The 18,962-nt window shown below is 37.2% G+C and overlaps 1 protein-coding gene across 1 annotated transcript in view; it reads right to left on the reverse strand.

Annotated features, from left to right (window-relative positions):
• bic (bicaudal) overlaps positions 1 to 18,962 on the reverse strand; it is a 156,359-nt gene that overhangs the window by 92,175 nt on the left and 45,222 nt on the right. The window contains exon 2 of the mRNA XM_090371739.1: positions 5,039 to 5,094. Coding sequence (XP_090227865.1) covers positions 5,039 to 5,092 — 54 coding nt within the window. The 5' untranslated portion in view covers positions 5,093 to 5,094. The remainder of the gene's footprint in view (positions 1 to 5,038; positions 5,095 to 18,962) is intronic.

Below are 18,962 nucleotides of genomic sequence, written 5' to 3' on the forward strand. Positions count from 1 at the left end.
GCACTTTACACTCTCACTACTAATGAATAACTGAGCCCATCGACTTGGCGCGGTGGCTACTATGCACGTATGAACATGTCTCAACATGCAGCAACCAGCAGCTTCCTGTGAATCATTGTTGCGTCATATTGCAAAACTTTCCTAGTATCCTTTGTACATAGTGAGCATGTGCGACAGGTAGTTGGGGGAACGGGTGCGAATGTGCCAATATGTATGTACTGCATTGTGTTCAGTCATGTGTCAGACAAAATCCGGCTAGTCGCTGTGCCACACAACATCGTGTTGGATTTAGTATTAGTAATGGCCACGTGGTGCAAGGAAGCCTAAGGCTTATACTGCACCAGCCAAAAAAAAACAAAGATAGAATAAAGTAAAATAAAATTAAATATAAAGTAAAGAATTGCCAACAAAAGAAACCACATCTCCCACAATTCTTTAAAATTAGTTTACTCTCTTATATCGTGTTAAATAGGTTTCCATACTCAATTTTTTTACATTCTCATAAAGACTACTGTTATGTATAGGTACTTTCTAATAATTTTATATTATTACCCAATATCACTTATAAAAATGTAGTACTAGAAATATTTTATAATAAAAATTCAGAACTATTATACGATTTCAGGAAATAATTAGTGGTTTGCAATAAAAATATTATGTTGAAAGGGTTCGTGAGTAAAAAAAGATTGGAAATTGCTGCTAAGGAGTCAGACTGCTGTAAAGAAATTATGATCCTCCAGTCTCTGAGGATCTTCCCAAATAAAGTGGTGCACCATTAGGAACATTAATGAGTGCACCACTGTATCTGGGAAGATTCTCAGAGACTGGAGCTGTCTCCCCACTCCCTAATGGCAGTGCTAAAGAGGCATTAGGTAACTGCAGGCCAGCGAATTGAACTTCTATATTAGAGATCATGAAGACTGAAAAGTATGTGATTCAGGACCAACTCAACAAGAATGATATCTTGAATAGATCCCAGAATGGGCCTGTTAAGGGTCAGTTATGCCTGACAAGCTTGATAAATTACAGTGCCACAGTCAACTGTCATTAAACAGATGGAGGCAGGTAACAACTTTGACATTATACATCTAGATATTAGATACTGTTTCTCACATAAAGCTGCTATATAAACTGGAAGAAGGTGGAGGTAAGGTACTACACCAGATAACAAGTTGGATAAAAGAGAGGAGACAAGATCTGACAGTGTTCTCAGAGTGGACCAGTGTAACAAGTGGGGTCCCTCAGGGTTCAGTATTGTGTCCCGAGCTATTTTAAATTTTTGAAGAATCCAGGGCAGGATACTTCAAAAAGACTGTTTGCTTGCATATATGGTATAAAAATGGCAAATGTTTAATGCTGCTGAATGTAACTTTATGCATTTAGGGAACAAAAATCCTGGAGAAAGAGGAACTAAAAGTGATTCAATATGAAAACTTCTTGGTGTTATTATTTGATTTGGTTGGTTTTAGGTGTTAATTGATTTGATATGAAATATTCCATACAGTATAAATATAAGAGGACAGGAAGTTTTTTATATTTGTATTGAGGTAAATTTCTCAATGCAAATATGAAAAATAGTATAGAAGGTACAGACCTCAGAGTCTGGTAGACAAACTAGGGGGGGGGGGGGAATCTGATTGAGGTGTACTGAAGGAATTGGATAAAATGAACGAGGCTGATCTGATCTCCCTTGTATGGGAGATGAGAACCAAGGAGCACAAATATAAATTATATATCAGGCAACAACATAAGGTTGGATCGCACGAGGTGCATCTATGAGTAGCAGGTTGTCGAACTCTGGAATAAGTTACCTCCCAAAATGGTAGAGGTAGTGAGCATGACTAAATTCAAAGCAGAATTAGATGGTTACCTTGTGAGAACAGGAAGAAGTGCAGCCATTATCAACCCACTGCAGGATGGAAGCTTCCTCAACAATTCATGTTGAGGGAAATGGACCATAATCTACCACGTTGGTCTGGTGCGGGTTGGCAGATCGACCGTATTCAGGGGCTTGAACCCTAGTCTACTCAAAGAGCGTGTGCTACTGCACTCCCGCTCCTGCCCACTCGGCTACGGAATAGTATAATAAATAAATTTTTATTTATTTATTTACGTCCTCTAAATGATCAAGTTTGGTCATCTTTCCGGGAACTCAGGTGGATCACTGGTTGGCATCATTTATGGTTAGAACTAGGGCGGTATCTGATCACCTTCAAATCTCTAACTTTCGTTCTTGACTGATGAAAACATTCTTGGCAAATGCTTTTGCAGTAGTTCACCTTGTGATGTTCCAAGAATTTCATCTCTAGCGTCACAATACGAATGCCCCTGCTTGTCCCTCTTAATCATTACCTTGTGTTCCGAAAACAAACGGAATGAAGAAATAAGAGAAAACGGAAGTGAAAAAGAATATTATTGATACCATCAAAGAAAAGCGTTTAACATGGCATGGACATGTAAAACGGATGCAAGAAACCAGATAGCCAAAGGCTATCCTGAAATGCAAAATCCAGGAAAAAGGAAAACCTAGGAGGGTGTGGATGGATGGAGTATGGGAGTGCATGACAGCCCGAGGTTTAACTCATCAAGACACCTTGAACCGCACTTTATGGTGGGAAAAAATTTCTACAAAAAAATAACTTGTAGGCTGAGGAAACGCATTATAAATGGAAACGCTCCTCTTGAAGAAGATTTATTTATTTATTTATAGTAATTAGTATTTGTTTGCTTTTATCTGGTTTTACTAATACTGTACAGTACATTCCAGTATTATAGCATTATACTCAAATTAAATTCTTGTTTGAGAAAAATCTGTTCAGTGTAAATAAAATTAAAAAATAAAATAAATAAAAAACAGAAGTCAATCCAAATTAGTGAGGTTTTACTACATTCAGCACCATATGTAGAATATTCATCTGCTAACAATCTCTCTCTCTCTTGATTTATTACACATTTTAACAGATACAAGTCACAAATGTATTCACACAAATCAGATGCAAATTGCACTTACAACCACTACAAGATCAGATCACAGAAAGCAATCTCTTTAATAGCAAAATTCAGTGTTAAAATGATTCTATATGGATGAATATCTGAGATACTGGTTCAGCATTTAACTTGCCTAAAACCACTGTGATGACAACTTGTGCAGATGCTGAGAAAATGAAAGATACACCCATAATATAACCATCAAGCACTGAACCTAGGGTTTGATGGTGTTGCATGAGCACACTTGCTTGCTGGATCCAGGAATAAATCAGGTTATTCACAAAACAGAAGCCTATTCAGTAGGTGAAGTGAGGATAAAGCCTTTAACAACAATTTGAATCCTGACCTGAACATTCAGGATCAAGATGTGGGTTGTACCTTCTCTGCGCAACAAAACTTAACTAGTACAACTACCTGGAGATGACAATGCATTGGAGGTTTACTACCTTCACTGGGCCCAGGAGTAGCTTCTCTGTTCACTATCATACGCATTAATGAGTTCGACTTTATCTTTTAAAGTTAAATGTTTACGAGAAGACATTGTGCACTTCACACGACACTGAACAAAACTGAAAACTGATACTCAAAAGACTGACAAAATTCCCCCCCCCATGCACACACCGAATTCATCAGAAGTTTTACACGTGCCTTAAAATTCTTGAAAAAGGGTCTAGAACCGCGACATAAACCTTGATAAAATTCAGAGAATCGGAAATAGAAAATAAACACACGATTGAGGCAATACGTGGAAGAAACGTTCCTAGAAAAAGGGCTGTGAGCTCGCCCGCTGTACGTTATGGGGAGATCATATTAAGTGCTAATCTAAACGAAACAGTGCAGATTGCCTGTCCGCATCCGTTACAGAGAATGTCCGCTAGACAGAAGCTGAAAACACGTTAAAACCAATAGAGGAGAGTTGGGAAATTTGAAAATGTCCGTTGTAGAGAGATGTCCGTTAAAGAGAGGTGTCCGTTAGGAGAAGTTTCACTGTATTAAGAAAATCAAAAGTGAGCGAAATGTTCAAGAACTAGGCACAAAGCATTCTAATGAAATGAATAATACCAAACTAACTATTACTTTTTTAGGCCACCCGACTAATTAAATTCATCTGCCGTGCATTAGGTATTATGTCCATAAATTGCGGGTGTTCTATGGTCGATTTGCCTGTTTTGCTGGACGAAAAACCCGAGTTCCGGGGGGGGGGGAGAACATTGCTATCTCCGCATGAGACCGACTAACTCAACCACGCTGTGAAAAAAATTAAAGTCCATTAAAGTTCCTCGTGTCATCGACGGGATTCAAACCTGGGCCTTTTCCACTTGGCGTGGAGAGGACGGTGACAATACCACTGTGCTACCCGTGCAAGATATTTTAAAGTTAGATGGATTGGTTCAATAACTGATGTTATGTTTGTTTGTTATTTGGTTTTTAGGAGCATTAGCAACTAAGGCCATATTGCTCCGGGGATATGCGGTGGTCATTCCCTGACCTCTCTGCATCCTCCGTATTTAGTGGTCACGGGCTCGAACCCCGGTCTGATCAAGAAGCGTGTGCTACGCACTGCTGCTCCTGCCCACCTGGCTACGGAGGTGCCGTATCATCATCAATAACCGAACCAACTGACTAGTGGTCTTATGAACTGAAAAAGTTCACAAGACCAATAATGAAGGATTATTCAGTACAATGATGACCAAGTTAATGCATATAAAACAGTTCTTCTCAATCTATTTACAGATTATGAAAAGAGAAAAAATTTTTTCACGAGAAAAAATCCAAACTGCCTGCACTTGTAAAGATATTAAAAATGTTTTTATTCTGTACTGTCAACTGTCATGCCAACACCCACATATATTAGTTTGCTTGTTTATATAAAATTCATCCTTACTATTCTTGAATACTAGTTGTAGGCTTATACATTTTAACAACACGTCTAAAATATCCATGAATTCATTATCTGTTACATAATTCACACATTATCGGTAACAGAATTTCTTAAATTTCAAAGTGTTTATTAAAATTAAGGTTTCCCTAAAACAAAAAAATGCATTACCTTTCCTCCAATTCGAACGTGGGCCTGAAGTTTACTAAGCTTTTCAGCATTCATGGCTAATAATAATAATAGTAATAATAATAAAAAACTTTTCAACCATATTTAAGAAATGTTTAAAACAAGTCAAAATCTATCATGCAAATTCATAATGTGGACTACATATACATCTAATTAAGAAAACTTAGAATTAAAACCAGACTGCATTCTTCAAATGAAGCAATACAATTTTAGTTACTAAAAAGAATTAATATTAAAAAAAAAAAAAAAAAACCCACACATTCTAGGGCTTTCTCCAGTCCTTCCCTCAGTGGCAATTAATAAATTAAATACATAAAAATAACACTTGTTTGCAATTATCAAAATTCAGACCTGGACAGACCTGTGGCCTACTGCATAATAAGCAAATTATACTTTCCTTGTCATAAGTTAGCTTCATATAATAATTATTTGGAAAATTAAATGCACAGGGCATAATCCTTATGGGTTTTGATAATTATATAGTATCGGTGTAAATACACCATAGTTAACCTATATATTTGAACTACGTATGTAGCGTAGAGGGGCATCGGTTTAATTGTATCTCATAATGTGGTTGCCTTCACAACGAGATAGCTACTATTGCATTACTTCAAATAAATAACGCTTCTCTAGTAGAGAAGACTACTGTTATTTATTTTCAGCAGTACCACCACCCAGACGATCGTTTCGAAGCTGTGCGGCTTCATCATCAGTGGGCAGGCAGGTACCCAGGTAATACAACAAGCCATCACAGTTGCGAAGTTATATCTACATTATGAGAGATGCCAAAAGGGTGTGGTGGTAATGTATTTGGAAAATTAAATGCACAGGGCATAATCCTTATGGGTTTTGATAATTAACTATATAGTATCGGTGTAAATACCATATATTTGAACTATGGTGTATTTACACCGATAGTATATAGTTAATTATCAAAACCCATAAGGATTATGTCCTGTGCATTTAATTTTCCAAATACATTACCACCACAACCTTTTGGCATCTCTCATAATGTAGATATAACTTCGCAACTGTGATGGCTTGTTGTATTACCTGGGTACCTGCCCGCCCACTGATGATGAAGCCGCACAGCTTCGAAACGATCGTCTGGGTGGTGGTACTGCTGAAAATAAATAACAGTAGTCTTCTCTACTAGAGAAGCGTTATTTATTTGAAGTAATGCAATAGTAGCTATCTCGTTGTGAAGGCAACCACATTACGAGATACAATTAAAATGATGCCCTCTACGCTACATACGTAGTTCAAATATATGGGTTAACTATGGTGTATTTACACCGATACTATATAGTTAAATATAATAATTATATATGAAAGTACAGTAACTATTCTAGTAATTCACTGCAAGAGGAGTGAAGAAAGTTTACATTTAAAAAGAACACTATGGTGTTAATTTCCTATCAAATTACATTTAACTCTGCCTGTATTCTTCATGATGCTGGTCAACAGAAATATAAATAAATTAGAGGCGCATGAAATATGAAATCATAAAAAAGAAGCAATCTGAAATATATATTGCCCTTCTCAAATAAATGGCTGTTACTGTACACTTAAACTGATCATAGTAAGACCCCAATATTCTAAAAGAAGCACATGACTCTCATACCATGTAATTTTAATTTTGTTGTATATTCATCAATACAGATATTATATAATACAGGCAACCCCTGTATAACACAGTACTTCTACAACACGATTTCGCTCTAACACAATGGATTAATTGTGGCAATCCTTGCACAACATGGTTAGCATAACATAACACATAACAAGGTATTTTTGAGCTTTTGTGCAGGAAAAACCCAACTATGTTGGATGTAATTTTTCAACATTTCCATTTTTTTTTGTGAATCCCCATGGCTGACTTGCTAGTGGCTAGACAAAATTTTTGGAAAATCACCATGTTAGTTCTGTGCTATTGAACGTGTGCTTGTTTAAGACCATAAAAAATCGTGACTTTGAAACATGCAGTTCGTTACTTTAAGGTTTTTAGTAAAGTTATTTTAGTTTTTATCTGATTGTTTATAAATTTTTCCAGGTATGTATTATTAAACTTTATTCTTAAGAACTGTATTGGATTAATTTCTTTGTTGAGAATTAAATTCCAGCTCTAAATCATGCCCAAGGAAAAGGAAAATGTTGTACAGTCCACAATTGAGAAATGTCTTTGCTTTTTTAAATATTGGACTGTATCGGAATCATAGCTTTATCCCTCAAAGAAGTAAAACCATCAACATTAAATGCATGTTGGAAAAATGCATGGCCAGAGGCAGTTCATTCAGGAAATATGGTTGAACCGGCAGAAAACGATAATAGTGTGATAGTAGAACTTGCTAAGGCGATAGGAGGAGAAAGTTTTGATAATATGACTACTGAAGGTGTTCAAGAATTACTGGTAGAAAAAGAGGCTGGTGAAGCAGATTTGGTGAAAATGGCATCAGAGGTAAACCAAATCAATCCAGAGGATGATGGCATAGATGAAAATTCTGAAGTTCCAAATTTCACACTAAAAAGCATAGGGAAGGCATAAACTTAGCTGAGCAATTAGAATCTTATTTTTTGAATGCAGATCCTTTGACTGAAAGAAGTACAAAGTTCAAAAAGGAGCTTCAAACATATTTAGCTCCATTCCATGAAATTTACAAAGATCTATCAAGCAAAAACAAACAAACCCAGATTACTGAATTTTTAAACAGAGTAGAAGATACACAAAATCTAGATGCTACAGAAGAAAGTTCAGAAGATACACGAAAGCATACCTTCTGAACACGTTTATGCGATACATGAGCAGAAGATACACAAAATCTAGATGCTGCAGAAGGATGTTCTCCTTCTGCAGCATCTGCAACAGGGAAAACGTTCTCCTTCTGCAACAGAGAAAACATTTTCATTTGATTGCGATTATTATTATTAGCCATAATGGTGCAAGGAAGCCTGAGGCTTATGCTGCACCAGCCAAAAAAAAAAAAAAAAAAAAAAAATTGAGTTACCCTGAGAGAAAGAGAGAGGGAAGTAGAAAGGAATCACCAAGCCCATACTCACCAGATGAGAGGCCCTGGGGGTATCAGCAATGAAGAGGGAGAAAATTAAATAAACTTACATTAAAAGACATAAATGTATCAGTTTATAATACGTTTGTTCAGTTATTACTATTTTTAATAAAAATAAGTTTCCGATAGTTATAAAAAAAATGGTGTATTTTTGTTAGCTTTTGGAACATAACCGCTCTTTTCTAGTTCTTAGTCCCATATAACAGTTTCACACTACACGATTATGTGTTTCTAGCCATTTGTGGTAAGACCATCCTTATTAGATATAATCTAGATGCTGCAGAAGGAAGTTTGCCTGCAACAGAGAAAATGTTTTCATTTGATTGTGATTATTATTATTTGCCATATGGTTCAAAGCTAAGGTTGGAAAAAGACAAAACAGCGCAGAAAGTGGACTACAGGAAATTTTGGAATTGGTGAAAGAAATGTAAGAGGCGAAAGACTTGTGGAAATTTGCAGAATCTCAAGGATTGTCAGTAAATGAACACTTTTTTCAAGAAAAGGGTGAACAGAAAGTGGACACGGAAGAGTCCAAATGGATTAACAACTAATGAAATCGACTTCATCCTCACTAACAGAAGATATATTGTGAATGATGTTACCGTCTTGAATAAGGTAAATGTTGGAAGTGAACACAGAATGGTAAGATGTACACTTGATATAGATGTAGGAAAGGAAAAAACTGACTTGAGTAAATAATACAAAGGTCTTTGAGATAACAGAAGAGAAGAAAAAGCAGTATGTGCTGGAACTTAATAACAAGTTTGAGCTTCTGCAGACCGCTCAGGACCAAGATAGATGAGGAATATTAGAACTTTCTAAAAGTGATAAAGACCAAGAAACCTATAGGGAAAAAGAAATCCAAAGAAGAAAAATGAAGAGCAAGATAAACAATGACAAGGAGAAAAGTGAATACACTGAAACTGAAGAATAGCGATGGTGTACTTATAAACAGCAGAGAAGGCAAAATTCAAATAGCAGAAGACTACTATAGAGAATTATACAAGGAGCGAGGGAATGATGCCAGCAGTGGGAAAAAATGGATTGCAAATTAGAAACACATACGACATACCCGATATTCTCCCTGATGAGGTAGAACATGCATTGAAGAAAATGAAGAATCAGAAAGCCCAGGGGAAGATGAAGTTACTGTAGAGTTGTTAAAATTGGGAGGAAGAGACATAACACATAACTGGCAAGGCTCTTCACAAAGTGCATTAGAAAAGGTGTGACACCTAAGCAGTGGAATAATGCAATCATAGTTTTGCTGCATAAGAAAGGAGATAAATCAGAAATCGAAATTATACACCAATTAGCTTGTTATCCCACATCTACAAGTTGTTCATAAGGGTCATTAAACAGATTAGAAAGAATACTTGATGAGAATGAACCGAAAGAGCAAGCTGGCTTTAGGACAGGATTCACAACTATGGATCACCTTCACGTAATATCACAGCTAATGGAGAAAGCAAATGAATATAAAACACCATTATGCCTGGCATTTGACTCCATACAGCATAAGGCAATTTTTCGAGCACTGGAAAGACAAGGCATAGATACCCCATATATTATGATTTTGAAGAAAATATATGAGAGTGCTACCTGCTTTATTAGACTAGACAAAGACAGTAGGAAATTTAAAATCGAGAAAGGAGTTCGACAAGGAGACACAATATCTCCAAAGCTGTTTACTGCTGCCCTTGAAGAAGCTTTCAGAAGATTAGACTAGTCGCAGAAAGGAGTCAATGTGAACGGAGAGTACCTAAACCATTTACGATTTGCAGATGACATTGTGGTCATAAGCCACGATCCCAAAGAATTAGAGGAAAATCTCAATCAGTTATGCAGAGTTAGTAAGGATTTTGGACTAAAGATGAATATGGCTAAAACAAAAGTAATGATGAACAAGTATGCCACGGAAAGGGAAATAATGATTGAAGGAGCAGTAATTGAAAAGGTGGAGTCATATACTTATCTGGGACAAGTTATTAACTGTAATAATGATAAATGGCTGGAAGTCAAGAGAAGAATAAATTTTGGATGGATAGCATTCAGGAAATATAGTCACATACTTGAAGAGCAATATCCCAGTTTGTCTGAAACGTAAAATAATGAACCAATGTATACTCCCCACCATGACTTATGGAAGCGAAACTTGGGCACTCACCAAAAGAATGGAAGAGAAGCTGAGAACTACACAGCGAAGAATGGAACGAATTATATTGGGAATCAGACTGTTAGATAAGAAGAGAAACACATGGATTAGGCAGCAAACTCAAGTAAAGGACATTCTTATCAAAACTAAAGAACTAAAATGGTCTTGGGCAGGACACATAGCTCGAAGACATGATGACAGATGGACTAAGAAAATAACAGAATGGTACCCAAGAGGAGCTAGAAGAAAACCTGGAAGACAAAGGTGGAGATGGATAGATGAAATTCATGAGTTTATGGGTAGTAAATGGATGGCCGGTGCTCAAAACAGAGGGAACTGGAAAGTTGCTGGACAGGCCTTCATTCTGCAGTGGATTGAAAATGGCTGATGATGATGTTTGTTTGTTATTTGGTTTTTAGGAGCATTAGCAACTAAGGCCATATTGCTCCCCCGGGATATGCAGTGGTCATTCTCTGACTTTTCCGCATCCTCCGTATTTGGTGGTGACGGGCTCGAACCCCGGTCTAATCAAGAAGCGTTCGCTAAGCACTGCTGCTTTTTCCCAACTGGCTACTGAGGCACCTATGATGATGATGATATTAGATATATTTGCATATGCATAAAGCATCCATTGTCTTCCCAACATCCATATGCAACTAACAACTTGGCTCTCAATTGACCAGATTTCAGAAATGTTATCATTGGCTGTTTTTGAAGGATTTGTCAAGCCATCCCAAATATCACTAAAATGAGGTGAATAGAAATCCTGCAATTATTCATTCTTTTCTCTCTCTGCCTATCACATAGACGAGCAGCTGTGGCCAACTTAATTTGTGATGTGATCTACTTTTTTTCTTCAAAATTTGCAGCGATCTACCATCTCAAGAATTTCATTGCACATGGTTAAAAAAGTTTATCAACACATATTGAAAAATGTTGTTTATAAATTTTAAAATTAAATGTAGTTCAGAATTGTTATTTTAAATTCATGTGTATTTAAAATTTTAATTTATGTGAAGTTTGTCTTCATATCACCCGCCAAGCTTTCAAAATTAGGGATATACCGTGATTTCCCCAGGGGGCTCACATCTGGTGAGTATAGGTTTGGCACACCTAGGGTCCTGAGCTGGATTTCATCATTCTTTTCTTTCTTGGTGATTCCTTTCTAATTCTCTCTCTCTCACTCTCAGGCTAATTCGGGAATTTTTTTTTGGCTGGTGCAGCATAAGCCTTAGGCTTCCTTGCACCATATGGCTAATAATAATAAGGCCAACCGTCACGAATCTTCTGGTATGCAAGTCCATAAAAGTATACTGATTCTTTGTCTTTGTTTCAAATACGAAAAGGCTGATTCACATAGATATCTGGAACGAAAACAGGAATTTAAAAGTTCACTGCATTTTTTTACATTTAAGTACTTTTCCCTTCAATCATATTTCCAAAAGTCTTTTTCTGATGATCAGGCTTTTAGGAAGATATTTCACATTGTAATAGTTTCATTTTCAAGTAATATTTTCTCCATGTGAAAATATTACTTGAAATATTTTTAGATACGAAACAAATCTCAACGATTTGTTTCGTATCTAAATCGACATTAAATGGATAAGAAATATATTGAACAATGTCTTCAATTGTTTTAAAATCACTGAATCTGGTTTCAAAATCATCCACAACTTTCTCAATTTCAGAAACATATTTCTCACTATTGTATTAAATTCAAACAGATAGAAAATCCATTAGATTAAGACACAACGAATGGGAATAGATGAAACGGCTGTCATCTGTTTGGATAGAAAATCAAACAAAAAACAAGTTTGCTTACGATAGAAGCAAAAGCATAGCAATATTTTATTACGTAATAGTCGTAATAAAATACTTATGTAACTATTTTATTACGATTATTTATTGTGTTTGGTAATGTTTTGGTTACAAATGTGTGTTCAATCTTGGGTGGTCGGCACCTAACCCTATTTTTCCCATAGGGGCCTGTTGTTTATACTGCATGAGGGTTTCTAGGAACACAACTATCGTGCTATACGAGGACTGACTGTACTCATTTTAAATAAAAGGGTATTAAAGTAACGTATAAATAGTGTCCAGTTAATATTAGGTAAGCTAAATAAGAATTCAACACGTACACTATGCTCTCTACAACGTAACTGCGTGAATTTTCACTAGACAAGCCTAGTGGTTGCACGGCAACAAGAGTAGTCAAGTGGTCCAACGGATTTGTAATATGCGTATGCAGTAGAGCACGTAATAATAATATTTAGATTTTGATTAATCTATTTTTTATATATATTTAAAATTCATCGAGATCAACTGAAATTAAAACAGCGATTGACTTGTTGGCCATCCCTAACATAGACTATCTATATACTGTATATTGCAGCTGAAGCACTGGATACTGTTTGTTGACAAATGTTGTTTCAGTTGTCTGCAGATTTTAATGTTTTCAAAAGTTTTGGTGTTTCCAGGTATACTTTTAGTACTAATTCTAAAAACCAAAACCACCTTTACCTATCAAACAGTATAAATTGTTTTGAAACGTTCCATGTATACATGGTATGTGTACTACTTCCTTTGTAACTGACAAGTACAAAGGGTACTAGGAAAGTTTTGCAATACAGCTTTGTTTATTTAATTTTTTCAAAGTAATTTCCTCCACATTCAATACACCTCTCCATCCTCCGAAACCAATCTTTAAACCAGTTCTGCCAAGTTTCACTAGGGAGTAAAGCACACTCGTTGTCCCAAGCCCGTAGAAGGTCCTCATCACTGGAAAACCGCCTCCCTTTTAGCTTCATTTTCACATGCGGGAACAGCGCAAAGTCGCAGGGAGCAAGGTCTGGACTGTAGGGAGGGTGCTCAAGAAGTTTCAGTCCTGTCATGGTCAAATATTCGGTGCAGGCTTTGGCGCGGTGAGCTGGAGCATTATCGTGATGGCGGTACCAGGTGTCCATTCTTGACTTTGGCCGCAGGTTCTTCATAGATCCAATGACTTTAGGCAGGCATTGTTCAGTATACCACTTAGCTGTGACTGTCTTCTGCGTGTCCAAAACGACACGTTCCACAATTCCACTCGATTTGAAAAATACAGCTATCATTTTCTTCTTTACAGATCGGGATTTTCTGACAATTACGGGTGTGTCGTCATCATCAAAGACCCAAACTTTGTTTTGAGCCTTGGTCGGCAGATCGTAATAGTACAGCCAAGTCTCGTCACCTGTCACGATGTTGTTCACATACCGAGATGTCCCTTATCAAACTTTTTTAACATCTCCCGGCACCAAGTCACACGTCGTGTCATCTGCTCTTCAGTCAGTTGATGTGGCACCCAGAGAGAACAAAGTTTCTTCATGTGCAAATGATCTTGCAGAATCGAACGAATTGCTGGTGCATTTAGGCCCAAAGTATCCTCTATCTGTTGGTAGGTCACTCGCCTGTTTTCGTCAAGCATTTTCCTCACAGCAGTAACGTTTTCCTGCGTAACTGACGTTCGTGGCCTTCCCGGCCTCTCAGAATCCTCCAGAGTGAAATTTCCCCTTTTGGAATTCTCTATACCACCTGAATATCGTTGTAAGATGTGGACAATCATCATCTAGTGCAAGAGTCATTTCTTCTAAGCACTGGTCTATGGTTAAACCACGCACAAAATTATACCGCAAAACTGTCCTTATCTCATTTCGTGACCACGATGCCATCGCAAGCACTTTACACTCTCACTACTAATGAATAACTGAGCCCATCGACTTGGCATGGCGGCTACTATGCACGTATGAACATCTCAACATGCAGTAACAAGCAGCTTCCTGTGATTCATTGTTGCGTCATATTGCAAAACTTTCCTAGTACCCTTTGTATAAACATTCTGAGACCTGTATGTCAGCTAGCATACAGGTCTCAGACCTGTATGCTGCAAGTATATATAAACCTGCAAGTATTTCTTTCACATTCAGTTGTTTTCTGGTGCAGTCATACGAGCAGCTGCTTCTAACAGGATTTTCAGTTATTTGACAATGCCAACTTGTAATTGTGCAAAAAATCCAAATATATTTTGTTGGATTGGGATAACTATGTTGTGGTGAAACAAACACAGGATATAGCATAATTTGTGGAAGCTGTATATGCTGCATATTTCGGAATTAAATTAGGTGACCAAGATAAATGTTGGACCCCAACAAAGCAAGCTGAATATGTGTGGAGGATTTGCGATTCTGCAAAGTGGTAAAAAAGCCATGACGTGTGCCATTTGAATGGTGTAGCGGAACCTCAGAATCACATTAATGACTGCTGCTTTTTTCTGTAAACGTAGTAGGTTATGACACAAAGAACAAGCAGAGCTCTGCAACAACATTACTTCAGCTGTAAGACAAGTACCCCCATGGACTCAAACTACTAATATCACTTAAACCAGTTGTTTTTGAATACATGCCATAGAATTTCGAAACTGATATTTGTGATCTACAGGATCTAAACTACTGCCACGAAGAAATTCACAACTCCGGACCACAGCTGTTTACACAAAGTGGACTCAACAATCTTGTGAGAGATTTAAATCTACCCAAAGGGTTTACTGAATAGCTTTCGGGGCCAAGAGGGAAATACAAGAATCTACTGGCCCAGCTCCAGGAGCAGTCTTTTCATGGTATAGACATTGTGAAAAAGAATTGGTTCTCCAATTTTCCAAAGAAGGCTCAATGTTATATTGCAACAACACTGCATTTATAAACATTTTTGGAATTTTCTACAAAGAAACAGTGGTAACTAAAAAATCACTGAAGCAAAGCCTCAAAGGAGTTCTCCTTCACAATGGAAACAAGTTATGTATCCAATTCTGCAGCCCATTCAAGCACACTTAAAAGAAAACTACAAAAACAGTACAAGGATCATGGTTAGCTAGCGCATAGAGATTTTAAATTTATTAATCTGGTACTAGGCCAACAACATGGTTACACAAAAATGCCTTACTTTCTGTGCGAGTAAGGTACACAAGCAAGAAGTGAACACTGGAAAAGGAAATGCAGGCACCAAGAGCCTCTGACACCAGGTTCAAAGAACATTAAAGATGAGCCACTAGTATATCGAAACAAAGTAAGTAAAGCTCGGTTTAAAGAAACAATTCATAAAAGCCCTAAATAAAGAAGGAAACTGTTTCAAGTATGTTTCAATAATTCCCTTTGATTACATGGTAAAAAATCAAAGCAGGAATTTTTGCTGGACTTCAAATCTGAAGGCTGCTGCTGCTTCTAGATACTGTATTTGAAGAGCCTAACCAAACTGAAAGATGCACCTGGACTGGTTTTAGAAATGCAGTAAACAATTTTTTTGGGAAACAATAAACACCCACATTATAGGATGATCATGAGTGTCATGCTGGAGAAGTTAACAAAATTAGGTTGCAATATAAGTGTTAGGGTATACTTTCTAATGCTGTCATCTTTAAGGCTTTAAATGGATGCTGATGGAATCCTACCTCTTGATCAAGCTACACACAAGAGGATATAAATTCAAATTGAAGAAGGATGGTTTTGGGGCAGATATCAGCAGAAATTTGATTACAGGAACAAACTTCCATCTAGTGTTATGGTGAGAAGTTTTAATAAATTAAAGAACTAAATAAACTGTCAGAGGAGATGGAGAGGTAAATGGTAAGTGTTGGTTTTTCTGCTGATACCATATACACTTGTTCTCTTTCATCATTACTACTAATACTAAAACTAATCTCAACTATTTACCAGAAAATTTTAGTAGTTTAATTAAAGAGCAGGAAGAAAGATTCAATGAGGATATAAAAGAAATGAAAAAAGGTAACAAGAGGGATGGAATATCAATATGATATCTGACTATGCCAGATGCTAAAAACAGGAATGGCCATGGAAACTGGCTGCCCAAAGGAAGTCAAAAAAAGATGCAAGTTAAATTCAGTGTGGTGTAAAAGAAAATCCAGTTTGAAGCCATCTTTGCTTGAAATATACAGAAATATCAAAGGCATCTCTTTTATCAGGAAGATGCCTTTAATATTTTTGTTTTCACATAGTTTTATATAAAAATAACCAACCTGTAAAATCTAAAACTACAAAATAAACAGTACTTCCATCAATATTTCTCTTTTCTTTTTATTTGTAAAAAATTCTGATGCATTAGAGCAAATACTAGCATTAGTTGAGGCATATGATGCAAGAAAGCAAGCTTACACAGCATCAGCAAAAAAAAAAAAAAAAAAAACCCTTCTCACTTCACCCATCCGGTCACTCCAAATGTTTGTCTAGTTTGGCCTTAAATATATTTAAGCTATCAACTCCCACAACAACAGATGGAAATCTGTTCCAGCAATCAACTACCCATTGGCACTAAAAACAAATTTCTGCACATCTATTTTACAACTGTCTTTCCTCAATTTGAATCTACGACCCCTCAGGTTCTTAATCTGAGCAAGTGGAAGTATACCGACAGCATTGAGCCTGCTCACATCTTTCAGGGCCTTATATATCTCGATCAGATCGTAGATGACTAGTCTCTCGATCACCTCACAGGTGCCTAGTCTCCAGATGCTGCAACCTGCAGTACTTAAGCATTTCTTCATAGGTGGATACCTTTGTTCCTCTCACCAGTCCTGTTGTCCTTCTCTGTACTCATTCTAGCAACTCTACATCCTTCCTAAAATCAGACCTCCAGACCTATGCAGTACTCAAGGTGTGGCCTGACCATTGCCTTATACACAGGGATAATAACCTCCTTGTCTCTGCTAGCAAAATTCCTATATATCATTGACAAACTCCATGACTTTCTCTGGCAGCCCTTCTGCACTGCTCAGAGAACTTCATATCTCACTGCACAATTACTTCCAGGTCTTTTTCATTCTCCACCACTTCCCTGAGTGTAATACTACACAGTTGGTACATTTTTCTTGAGTTACTGCTACCCATATGCAATACTTTGCATTTGTCATTCTCAGCCCATCTGCCTAACTTTTCTAGATCGTGTTGCAGTAGCATACTGTCTTTACTGTCATTAACAACCCTGCCAACCTTTGTATCATTTGCAAACTTGGACATTAAGCCTGATATACCTTCACCAATATCATTGATGAATACACAAAACAACAATGGGCACAACACTGAATGCTGCGGTGCTCCATTAATAACATTAGTCCATGTAGAGCAGTGTCCATTTATTACCACTATCTGTCATCTCCCACTCAACCATCCATTTATCCACTGCAGCAATTTGTCCTTAATGCCATACCGCTCCAATTTGTAAGGCAGCCTTCCATGTGCAACAGTATCAAAAGCTTTCCTGAAATCCAAGTATATGATATCAAAATTATTTTTTTGCATCCAGTTCCTTTGTGACCACACTATAGTATCCAATCAAATTGGTTGCACAAGACTTCCCCTTAACAAACCCGTGCTGTGTCTGAACTATCACTGCAGTCTTGTCTAGGTTATTCTGAACCACCTCTTTAACTAGTGACTATTATTCCCCAGAATAGGAGTTAAACTAACAGGTCAATAATTATTTGTGTCACCCTTTGCACCCTCTTTGTGAATTGGGGATATATTTGCACATCTCCAGTCAATGGGGACCTCATCTGACTCTAAGGATGCACTCAAAATTATGGCTAAGGGTTTGCTTACTTCTCTTGCTGCCTTCCTCAATATAACTGGATAGATTCCATCTGCCCCAGGTGCCTTTTTTATGTTTAATTTCTCCTCCACTTTGCTCTCAGTAATTACAAAACCACTTAGCTCCCTGTTAGAGTTTGATAAACATTTCCTTCCTTGAATAACTCCTCACATGTGAATGTAGATGCAAAATACTCATTCAATTTATCAGCTACTTTAGCACGATCATCAACAGTCAAACCTTCTATGTTAAGTGGACCAATCTGATTCATCCCCTTCCTTCGAGAGTTTACATAAGTAAAGAACTCTTTGCTGTTATTCTTTGCATCCTTTTGCCAAAGATTTTTCGTAATCTGCCTTCACTTGCCTAACCTGCTTTGTGACTTGATTACAGACTAGCTTATATCTGCCACAGGTTTCTGTGTTGCCCGATAATTTATATGCATCCCATGCATTTTCTCCTCTGCCATGATACTATTTATTCACCTGACATCCATTTAAGTCCGAACCCTGAACAGTATTCTTAGTTGGTATGAAAACCCTAATAGCCTCCAACATTAAGTCCCAGAAGGTTTCTCATTTAGAATTCACCGTTGCCAACATCATCAGTTGATTCCACTGTATAGAATTTAATAACTGTCTGAGACCACTGTAGTCACCTTTACAATAACAAAAACCCTTCCTTTACCCTTAATAGTAGTTACATCTTTAAGTAAATCCAACATCAGTACACTGTGATCACTGTCACCTGGTGGTTCCGTTATTTGCAAATTCTTAATGCATGAATAATAACTGCTGATAATCAGACCAAGAGTATTACTCCGTCTGGTTGACCCTCGAACATGTTGCTCTAGAAAATAATCCTCCAATAAATCCACAAAAGTCTTGCTAGCGTGTGAGTGACCAACCCACAAGTTCCAGTCAATACCTAGAAAGTTAAAATCCCCCATTATAAGACATTTTGATTTACTGGCCCACTATGTCTCTGCACAACTGTTCATTGTAATCTTCAGAATCTTTAGGCCCATAACACACTTCCACTCTCATTTTCCCTTTCC

This window comes from Mastigoproctus giganteus, chromosome 4, assembly GCF_048544385.1.
Source record: "Mastigoproctus giganteus isolate SK-2022 chromosome 4, ASM4854438v1, whole genome shotgun sequence".
NCBI classification, from domain to species: domain Eukaryota; kingdom Metazoa; phylum Arthropoda; class Arachnida; order Uropygi; family Thelyphonidae; genus Mastigoproctus; species Mastigoproctus giganteus.